Here is an 11,596-nt window from a genome sequence, read left to right on the forward strand (position 1 = left end):
ATTTTTTAAATTTTGTTGAAAGCTACTAATTTTTGAATTTTGTTTCCGAAAAAATTTAACTTTTCTTTTTTTTTTCCAAAAAAATTCATTTTCTGAAAACACCTATCGATTTTTTTAAAATTTTTTCGAAGGTGTTAAATATTTGATTGTTTTTTTAAAAAAATTGAACCTTTAAAATTTTATTTTTGTAATTTTTTTCAAAAAATATAACTTTTTAAATCTTGTTCCAAAAAATTAATTTTTTGTTAATAGCTATGAATTTTTGAATTTTGTTTAGAAAAATGAATTTTTGAATTTTGTTTAGAAAAATGAATTTTTGAATTTTGTTTAGAAAAATGAATTTTTGAATTTTGTTTAGAAAAATATTAATTTTCTGTAAATACTTATCAATTTTTGAAATGTTTTTCCTAAAAATTAAATATTTAAATTATTTTTTCCAAAAAATTTTGAATTTCATTTCTGTAATTTTTTCCCATAAAATCCTGTGGACACCCTTGTGATAATCTAAGAAATAGTTAATAAAATGATTCTCTTCAACTCGTATTACTGAGCATCTTTAATGCGGCAAAGATTAGTACTTTAGCCATGTTCTATTACATCCACAAAAAGAGTACAAATAAAAATAGATAAATAAAATACGTCAACTGGATCCATTATCAACTTTCTTGCAATATAAGAACTGTATGCTTATATGGACATCTTAATCAATTCTCACAGTGATATCTAGCATGGATTTTGAGTATAGTCGAGCCAAAATCCAGTGGTTCCTCCAGGTATCTATTAATACATTGAAAATAAAAAAATAGTTGTAATTAATGTCAATTTATTTGATAATGTATGATTATTACAATTGCCAGTTCATTTGTACTTGAATCTGCTGCTCCTGTATTGGCCTCATTTGAGTCAAAATTAACGCCCAAAACAAAGGGAGAAACTATACCTATACGAAAAATAGAAATTATATATAATTTTTGATAGAAAATATTATGAAATGAAATGCTTTTTATCATTTCCAATAACTAAAAGAAAATAAAACAATATATTTTCTGGCATTTAGAACTTCCTTGACTTTTTATAAGATATGATTAGAATCAAGCTTGGACCCTTTTACGTTTTTATAGTTCATTTCTGAAAAAAAAAAAATCTTTCTGACACTTATTTGTTAATTGGCTCAGTGGGCCCCTAAAAAACCTTCTCCATTTTGAGATAACCAATATGATGTCAGGTTATCATTTGTTTTTGTGACGTATGCTAATTTTTAACACATAATCAGGGCCGTCCGCGGGGGTGGAAGGCCCCCTGCGGACCCCCTCATTTAAGAAATTTTTCTCTTTTACTACAAAATTTAGGATTTGAATTTTTTTTTGAAAAAATGTAATATTTGAAATATTATTAAATTTTTTGCCCAAATATTAAATTTTCAAATTTTTTTCCAAAAAATTTAATTTTCTGTGAACAATTATGGATTTTTGAAATTTTTTCTCCAAAAAATTTGATATCTTAATTTTTTTAGCTGTGATTTTTTTTTTCAAAAATTTTATTATTTGAAATTTTTTTACAAAAAATTTAACTTTTTGTGATGTGTAAAAAAATTTACGAAATTTTTAATTTGTTGTGAATAGCTGTAGATTTTTACGTTTTTTTCCAACAAATTTTATAATTTTTGGATTTTGTTTTTGAAAAAAAAATTCGAGAAACCAAGCCTCCCACCCAAAAGTTATCTACTTAAAGTCATGGAAGTTGGAGAGTTACTTAATTAGTAATTCATGAATCATGATATCCTCTGTGCCCCTAGCGGACAATCAGTATTCTTGTAGCCAATAAAATTAGAAATAAATTGTACAAGTGGTCGTTATTTCACCACTTGGTTTTAGCTTTGGTCCTGGAGGTAAAAAATAAAACATGATGAAAAAAATGAACGGCTAAATGAACGCCGTTCCCATATTTTCTCATTCAGGTTCTCAAAAATGAACAAAAGGAGGAACGGCTCTCATTTTCTGTTCAATGTCCAAGTTAGATATGAACACATCAATCAATTTAAAAACGAATTCATATTTTACTGCAAACAGTAGTTCCCGCTGCATCTCCATCCGCTCCTGAGAGTAATCTTCCACAAAATCTGTTATTCCCAGTCGGATTAGTTCCAGTTACTGGAGTGGGAAATGGACCTACGGCTCCCTCAGGAATCTGTATTATAGACAAGTCATGTAAGTATTAAATGGTATACGTTTAAACATTTAATATGATCTACTTACAGTTATCCAGTCTGTACTGCAGACTGTTCCAACCCCTGCTTGTGCAGCTGCTGCCGCAGGAGAAATGCTGACACCAAAGGAGTTAGTAGCATGACGAGTGTAGCAAATTTGACAATTACCCTCGCCTTGTCTAAAGAAAGTAGATACAAAATTTATGAAGTCATAACGTGCTTATAAACTTATGTACCTAAAGCATATATTGTATTGTTGGTTTGAAAGATGTGTTGCTGTTGGAGCAACAACAGATGCAGATGTATCGAAATTATAGGAGGCAACTGTGCCAGAGGGTTCTGTAAAATATTGCAAACATCCTGGTGGACCTCCGCTCCCATTATCATCGTTACAAACAAATTGTGTCGCCTTGATACTCCATTGACGTGCTGTAGAAGAGGCGGTTCCAAGATTGAAGGTAAGTTCATTGCATCCCGTATCAGACATATCCACAATCACTGGAATTGATACAAAATACGTATTACTCAATAACCCCCCTTAAAAAAAAGGTATTACTGTGTTGACCCGTATTGAATCCACAAATCGCCGGGGACGCCTGTCCTCCAGGAGAAGAGAGAGTCATAAAGTCCACAGTGCAATCTCCAAGAGCTCCTCCTGTAAATACGATTCAACATATTAATATATGATAATCTACATAATTTGTTCCCAAATAAACAACAACCTAAATTTTCGGCCGCTGTGGCTGCTTGAGTCCCAATGACGGGAAGAGCAAGTATATTTGTTGTAAAGTCGAGCCGCAGTCTACATGCCTCACTACTGCATTTGCAAATCTACAAAGAATTCAAATTGTTTTCTTATATATAACAAAAGGACAAGTGATTATTTACCGTGTAGGTACATGGGTTCATAGAAAGACTTGTAGCACTCGTAATTGACGTTTGTTCCAAATACGTACAATTAGCATTGGACATGGTGCCGCATCCTAGGATAACTTTAACGAATACGATAAATTATGAATGACTCAAAGTATGTAGTTTAGTAGAAGGCTGATCTTACATACACAACACACTCCATATCCTGAAGCGCATGTCCCTGAGGCGGATCCACCCTTAGATGTACACTCGGCGGCTGTAAAGCAAGTACCATTTCTTGTGGCGGATGAGGAACATATATTGTTCTTGGTGGAAATTGCATTAAAAAGATAATTATTATTCAAAGGACTTACTTAGTGATGAAAATCCTGTGTACTTAGGGTATGTTAAAAAAGAAAAGAAATCAAAAGACAACTGAACACTCTGTCAATTTGAATAATGTTTTGGAGGAGAGAAGATTAGCTGGCATGGCGTTTCATTAGGTTAGCTAGAATCAGCTGATAAGGGTGGAGGGGTCGGAAGGAAATAAACATGCACTCAAAAGGTTTAGTGGAGGGGATTGGCATCAGCGCTGTAGGAGGGTCAAAAGTTTCAAAAAAAGAGTTCAAAAAGACTTATTCAAAATAGTCTTGCAACAGAGGAGATGGGGACCTTTCATTGCTGTTGTCAAAAGTGGTCTCTCCATCCTCATAAGGCTCTTTCTATCCACTTTTTTGGATAGAATTCTTGACAGTCTGCTGTGAAACCCCAAAATAACTTGCATGGACCCACATGGACTTGAGAGGATTGGCCTGGAATCCGTTCATGTTCAAATTCCATTTTTTAGCCTTGTACTTAAGCTAGAGGGCTCAGGTTTTTGTTGTGTTTTGTAACTAATTACTAATCTTAGCTAATCTTTTTGCTAACTAGCTGCTTTGTAACTAATTGCGGTCCTGTACAGCTCTAAAACTTATAAAGTTTCTGTCCTTCAAAACGTTATTCGTTTTTTAATCAGTTCTATTACTGACAGTGCAAAGGACTGATCCTAAGGACTGAGAGGCCCGCTGCTATGACTGGACTGAATAAATAAGGACTCATATAACACTATATAGTTACAGCATAAAGAACATTCTATGGTCGACTGATGTTACAGGATTTTTTTCAACAATTTTTTTTTGAAATTTTTTTCCAAAAAAATTTATGTTAAAATTTATTTTCCAAAAAATAAATTTCTTTGTGAACAACTCTGGAGATTTGAAATATATATTTTTTTTTTGTAAATAGCAAAGAATTTTTTAAAATTTTTAGATTTTTTCCCCAAAAATATAATTTTTGAAATTTTTTGTTCCCAAAAAAATTCCAAAAACCAAACTGCCTCCCCCTAAAATATTTTCCAGTCAAGACCCCTTTAATAAAAATTAATACGATAAATCTTACTTGAAATGAGACAACATTAAAAATTGACAAAACTATTTGAGGAAGAAAGAAATTTGTTTTATGAATGGTTCAGTTCAAACTTTATTCTACGTACATTTTCCATCTGGAGAAGAATCCTTGACTAATAAATCCGTGTCTCTATTTCGATGATTTTCTCCAAAGACTCCTTGTTGATTCAATAGAAGTACACACCAAAGTGTAAAAAATACAATCATCTTGAATTGAAGTGAGTGTGTTTATAATAAACTCTAGTCTTTGACTAGTAATGTTTGCGAAAAAATAGCATAAATACTTCTTTAAGTTTGTTTATTTGCTGATTACAGACTTTGATTGTGTCGCTAAAAATTATGCTCTCAGATCCCTTTTCAAATGCATCTAATTAATAATTATGACGTTAAGCTTCGATGCAATTAACTTTATTATCATGTAGATTTCATTTCTTTGTTTCATCATCTGGGTCATTCTAAAAAAAAAAATTTTTTTTTTTTTTGCATGTACATCTTTCTCATCCATGAACTTTTCATCTTTTAAGAGCAGAAGAAATTCCAATTTCATTTGCTTTCATATCTTGAAACAGAGTAGAATTATTGCAAAATGTTAACAAATTTTGTATTTTACCCTATAATAATCTTAATCCTACTATGTGGATTGTCCAACATCCCTGCCCTGGGGCATCAAAGGAACAAAAGTAAGTAAAGTCATCCATTTTTATTGTACATACATATATATCAATGGGTCATTCCTTATCAAATCTTTCTAAAAAAGAGCCAATCTACACGGTATTCAAGTGACAAATAACTCTTAATCGGCCAAGTAAATCGGAATCAGCGTAAAATAATATTTTTGAAGGAGAATAAAGTCTTTAAATCCCCTTTTCTTTTTAACCCTGTAAATACACTGATCCTGAGTTACAGAAGATATACAGAACTCAACACAAATTCACACTTTCCCATATTTTTAGTCCGTATTCTAAGTATTGTAGTATTTGACGTATTAATCACAAACCTAATAAGTAATTTTTTCGTATCAAATCTAATTTTAGAATTTTTTTGAGTATTTCTATTCTTATTATAGGCATGAGCTAACTTTTGAGTAAGAAAAAAAATAAATCAATAATCTACATAAAAATGAATATGTGATTGATTTGCCAAATATTATTGTGATTTCAAAAATGGGTTTACATCTTATGTGGAATCTTGATTAAATATAAATAAAAGTCTTAAACAACCCTTTTTCAAAGGGTTTCTTTGAAAAGTAATAATTCTGATCAAGTAGCAATATTTATTTGATTTTTTTTTGTTACAAAAATTGCATGGGCTGTTTATCTGCTTATCTTAGAAAATATACAGTTATGGCAGAAAAATATGGACTTGAGAGATGGATTTAGAAACACATGAATAATTGTATCGGCCCTAACGCCGAGGCCATTGTTTGGACCTGATATTTGGTTTGGTAAACCACTTGGACCTCTTCTTTTGTTTCTGCAAGCCAGCAGCCATTGCGGGGGTTGTGGAATTGATCAACTGTGTAAATCTTCCTGACCAAGAAATTTTTCACAATTGACCCATTTGCCTGGATTCATGTGAGGATTTTCTTGCACCTCTTGAACCTTCTAGCTTTCATGCAATCTGTCAGAAGGTTGCGTGGGATCTCTTGTGAAAAATTGTGCTTTATACCCCTCTTGATGGTCCCAGGAGTCACAGAGAAGTCTTTGATTAACCTTCTTTAAAATTGAGTATGTCCAACACGCATTTTTAAAAAAAAAATATCTAAAAAAATGTTCCATAATATTTAAGAATTATTCATCTAATTGCTTAAATAAATATATTTGTATTTATGCAAAAGTTTAAATGTTGTTTCAATTTAATTAAATTTGTAGAAGTCTCAAATTGCTTATAGTTATACTTTGAAAGATTTGATGAGGAAAGATTGAGATAAAGTTGGCCTTAATAAGATTATTATTAAATAAGATTTTTCATAGGAATCCTTGGATTATTCAATATCATTAGATTTGATAATGTTGAGTGCAATGATAGAGAGGTAAGTTCCATCCTTTTGAATTCGACAAATATTAAAAGAATCCCCAATTTTATCCCCAATTTGTAGGGCGGAGTAAGTATATTTCTTTTTCATTATAGGGAATGGTTTGTATGATTTTTAAATTATACTTCAGGGTGTTTTAAATTGATTTTTTTCCTAACCTGTCTTACAAAAAAACAAACAAAAAAACCATGTCCTACAGTTTGATGTAAATAGGGATTCAGAGGGAGTTATAGTTCATAAAAATGTTGTATAACTTTTTACTGCTGTTAACGTTTTCGTTTGGGTCAGAAATAAAAATTTGATTTTGTAAATTGGTTTTAATATCTGTAAAAAATGGGAAATTTTATTCAAAATTTATATTTCTCAAATTCTGTTTTCATGTAATAGTACAAGGATTTAGATACACAGGGTGCGTAAGATATAAATGCCGCTACTTTGGCGATTTATCTTGGCCACTTAGGAAATAGCTTCTTCAAACCTCCACTGGATGAAAAAAATGGAATCAATTGACGAATTCGTGGTCTCAAATATTTTGAAAAGGCACGGAACCCACCTTGGAATCCGCACCAGGAGCGACAACACTGATGCCTACCTATAGGTACCAGAAAACCAAGGTGAAGCCTTGGTTCTCCATTTTTAACAATGGGAGGCCTCACATGTAGCAGCCGGACTTTCAAAATCTGATTTTATTTATAAATTCTTATAAAAGGTGGGAGAGAAAATTAAGTTCAATTTTTTTGAAGGTACAGATAGCTTACGCACCCTGTATATGAGTGACTGATAATTAATCCTTTATTAGAAGTCCAATACAATATTACTAAAGATTAAGTTGTAACTTTAAACCTTTAAATACAACTGTATCATAGGTCAAAACGTACTTAATTTGCATGAATTGGGAGCATCTGTCCGTTTGGACAGCATATACACTGTCTGACGGTAGGGCAAGTTTTAATATAAAGTCCCGCACAATACATACTTCATTGTTCTTGCAATACCATTTTGATCATTTGGCTGTTAATAAAAGTAAGGTGCGTATACATGAGTTTCTTTTACTCAAGTAAAGAATTGCATTATGAAATGCATAAACATATATTCACAAAAGTTAATAAATAATTCATTAACTCATATTCATCCTAAAACCCAATTAAATAAATACTTTGCCTTCAGGGTGTTTGCTTCTCCACTGGGGATTGTATAAACATGGGAGGATCCACCAATGGGAATTGTGCATCGGGTTAGTGTTCAATACTCATTTACGAGGTGTGTTCAAACAATAAAGTAACTTTTCAAATTTTGCGAGCAACGGTTATTTGGTATGCTAGATTTTGAGCACGTTTATCTTTTTAGCAGAGAAGAAAATTGTTTTTGAAAATAGTCAAATGACTAGCAGAGAAGTTGATAAGGATATTGACATATTGGTTGGCTAGTGCTATTAATTTTTTTCGAATGTTTTGGTCATGATACGAGTCTCAAAGAAGTTTGTTCAGAAACTACTTAATTTTCACAAAAATAATCGTTAGCATCGCGCTAATGAGCTATTGCCATACGTCTATGATGATCCTGATTTGCTCAAAAGAGTCATAACTGGTGACTAATCAGGGGTATATGGTTATGATATCGAAACCAAAGCCCAATCGTCCAAACGATAAAAGACGTATAGAAGGAACATGCAAAAAAACTTTTAACCATTATGTTCCTCATTAACAAACAAAACATATTATATATCTTTAAACAATATATACATGTTCCTTTTCGTGTGTGTACTAACAAAAAAACCAGGGAAAAAAATATAGCATACCAAATATACGTCGCCCGCAAAATTTGAAAAGTCACCTTACTGTTTGAACACACTTTGTATATTCAGAAGTTCAATATTGTATAAGGAATAACTTTTTTTTTCTTCCTTAGGCTTTGGCGTCTGCTGTGTTTTCAGGTAGATCAACATATAATATTAATCATAATTTGACTTGATCTGTATACGAACAGCACAAATACTTGTGGAAGCACAGTGACTCAGAATGTATCATTTATTCGTAATCCAGGATTTCCATCAGCTTTAAACAGTCCCCAAACCTGCTCATTTACTATTCAAAGACTAAACACCAGTGAGATTTTAATTCATCTGTTATAGTAATGTTTTAATTCACCTCTCAAAACAGATATTTGCCAACTCCGTCTTGATTTTGTCAAACTGTCAACAGCCGAGGCATCAGATGGAACTTGCGGAATTAGCTCAGGCGGAGCAGTAGGGACAGGGGACGAAATCACAGTCACCAGTGCATCAGGATTCAATCCCCCTGGGATTGGAGGACTTTGTGGAGATAATATGGATGGTCAGCATAGTAAGTTTTGAACAGTTATTTATATTTTTTAATAGTGTGAATTATGTTCCTCCTCCTTAAATTTAGTGTATGTGGAATTCGGAAGTGGTAATTCTATAACATGGAGCATCGTTGTTGGATCCGATACTTCTGTTAATCGTCTTTGGAACATCAAAACATCTCAAATTCCCTGTAATTCTAATTTTAAGTAAGCTTTATACATATTTTGCGGAATTGATATCCAAAGTCTTTCATTTGCAGAGCTCCCAATGGATGTGTACAATATTTCACTGGCTCAAGTGGAACAATATCTTCTTATAATAGAGCAGGACAACGACTTCCGGTTGGGTCAACCTATCAAAATTGTATACGGAGGGAAGATGGAAAGTGTGCAATAGAATATAGAAGCAACTTTTTTACATTGGGGGCAATAGCTACATCCCAGGTTGCAGCATGCACTGTGGGTCAAATAAAAAAATAATTTAAATCCATCTCAGTTAGTGTACATATGCATTTTGTATTTAGGCTGCTGGAATCACAATCCCAGGGGCGGTCGGTACTACCACAAACACGTTTTGTCAAACGAAATTTAATGCTATTAATGCACAAACTGTAAATGGAGTTATTCGAAGTATGTCTCCATTTTATAAGTATTTTAGAACAATTTACATTCTTGGACAGACGTCATGATTTACGTTTTTATCTCGACATTGTGGACAGCCTTGAGGCTTCAATGATAAAATGGAAATTTAATGATCGAAACAAAGTTTTTTCCTTATTAGTGTAAGGTTGCAATAATGATTGAATTTCAATTACGTCTGGCCAAATTTGTAAACTGTACCCTTTGCATGTATCCTTCATCAGAATTTTTTATAATTTTAGGTGAGGAGATCCCTTTCCGTCTAGGAGTAGCAGTCCAAGACGCAGGTAACGCTAATTTGGAAGGATTTGAGCTAACCTATAATCAAATACCTTGCTAAAACTGCATATTGCATGTTGTATGTATATTACTGGACTTACTTTTTGCATGATGATAATATGAACAATATCACATAAGAAATGGAGTCCAGAATTTGACAAATAAAATTCTTATTTTACAATCTACTGTTGAATTATTGAAATGGTAGATTTTTAAGTACTTTTCGTTTGTAAAAAAATCCCGCCAAAAACTCCCAAAATTAATGTTGTAACCCTGACAGTTTGAAAAATGTTTTAGAGGGGAGCAGCTTAGCTGTCGTATCGTTTCATGGGATTAGCTGCAATCAGCTGTGAGAGGGGGAACAAAGGAAATAAGCACAAATCCCACTCCATTTTTTTTAACAAGGGCAGAAATAACTTCGATGCCGATACTCAATTCTACTCTGAGTCTAACCAGGACTTGTGCTGGGTTCATATAATAACAAACGTAGGTCAATTTCTAGGTCAAGGACCTTTCCCCACTTTTTTATAAGAATAACTAAAGGCTTGACGTATGAATTTACCCATGTTTCGGGGAAGAGAAGCTGAGCTGCTATGACGTTTCATTATATCAGATACAATTAGCTGTCACAGAGGAGGAAGGGAATAAGGAAATACACAAAGACATGGTAATGAATTACTGCGATGGCCATCCACAAATTCTAGCCTGACAAGGGCTTACAATTATAACTCCACAACAAAACCTCAGGGCTCTTTTGTGAGCACACAGGAATGCTCAATCAGGGGTTCGATACACTTGAATAAATTAGGAAAGGAAGTTCCCTATTCAGGAGTTAGATAATAATGACAGCTGCTAAGTAAAATAAAATTCATTCTTTATGCTACCAATTACAAAGGAGTTAAATAATAATGACAACTGCTAAGGAAAAGAAAATTCATTCTTCATATTACCAAAACAACGGACCAGCTCAAAAATACATAGTATTTAAATCACTAGAAATTAGTGATGGGATGATTAATCGGAATCGGGTGTGGAATCGGAATCCAAAAATAATGTTTAATTTGCGATTCTTATTAATTACTTTGTTAGGTTATAGAAATAAATAAAAAATACCCAGCTCCAAAATTAAGGAATTTTTACTTTTTACAAGAAAATTAATTATTTGAATTTTTTTTTCAAAAATTTAATATTTTTTAATTTAATTAACTTTTTCAATTTTTTTTTTTGAGAAAAAGTGGGGATTTGAGAAATTTTTTTCCAAAAAATTTATCTTTGTGAACAGTTCTGGATTTTGGAAAATTTTCTCCCAAATTTTTTTCCAAAAAAATCCAAAAACCAAAGGATTACATTTAATGGGAGGAGGGGGGGGCTATTTGTAAGCTGTTATCATTATTAATTCTAAAATACTTGTATACTCATGAAAAGACAGAGAGCATCATTGATGATTTGTTGGGGGCGGAGTTATAATTGGATGTCATTGTTAGACTTAGAGTATTAATTGGAGTATTTTTGTTTGGTTCAAGTTTCGCCATCTCATAGCTGCTTATTAGCTGTTATAGCTAATATAATAAAGCAGCATGACAGTTTACCCCTATAGAAGGTACTTTGAAAAGTAGAATTCAGTGGGGGGGAAAAAAGAAAGAGGATAGCAATTCAGAGGCGTCTGTAGGATTATAATTTTCTTTTTTAGGGGGGGAGGTCATGGTTTTTGGAATTAAATAGAAAAATTCATAAAAAATTTCAAAAATTAATTTTTTGAAAAAAAAATTCAAAATACCTATAGCTATTCACAAGCAAAATGTCAAAAATATTCAGCTG

At 32.5% G+C, this 11,596-nt stretch overlaps 2 protein-coding genes across 2 annotated transcripts; one reads left to right on the forward strand and one right to left on the reverse strand.

The window, feature by feature from the left end:
- Window positions 1-552: 552 nt before the first annotated feature.
- On the reverse strand, window positions 553-4,954 carry LOC121127885 (uncharacterized). The gene is made up of 11 exons (XM_040723452.2): window positions 4,590-4,954; window positions 4,496-4,527; window positions 3,264-3,384; window positions 3,095-3,198; window positions 2,929-3,037; window positions 2,763-2,861; window positions 2,443-2,704; window positions 2,256-2,385; window positions 2,061-2,187; window positions 849-940; window positions 553-777 (listed from the first exon to the last, which is right to left on the reverse strand). Exons 1-11 carry the CDS (start codon window positions 4,708-4,710, stop codon window positions 724-726), a joined length of 1,251 nt encoding a protein of 416 aa, XP_040579386.1. The 5' UTR covers window positions 4,711-4,954; the 3' UTR covers window positions 553-723.
- Window positions 4,955-7,676: 2,722 nt separating this feature from the next.
- On the forward strand, window positions 7,677-9,959 carry LOC121128635 (uncharacterized). The gene is made up of 8 exons (XM_040724225.2): window positions 7,677-7,772; window positions 8,447-8,471; window positions 8,525-8,643; window positions 8,698-8,880; window positions 8,947-9,067; window positions 9,121-9,319; window positions 9,385-9,490; window positions 9,742-9,959. The coding sequence occupies exons 1-8, from the start codon at window positions 7,739-7,741 to the stop codon at window positions 9,837-9,839; spliced, it is 885 nt and encodes a 294-aa protein (XP_040580159.2). The 5' UTR covers window positions 7,677-7,738; the 3' UTR covers window positions 9,840-9,959.
- The last annotated feature ends 1,637 nt before the right edge of the window (window positions 9,960-11,596 follow it).

The sequence above is a fragment of the Lepeophtheirus salmonis genome, chromosome 13 (assembly GCF_016086655.4).
Source record: "Lepeophtheirus salmonis chromosome 13, UVic_Lsal_1.4, whole genome shotgun sequence".
Lineage (NCBI taxonomy): Eukaryota > Metazoa > Arthropoda > Copepoda > Siphonostomatoida > Caligidae > Lepeophtheirus > Lepeophtheirus salmonis.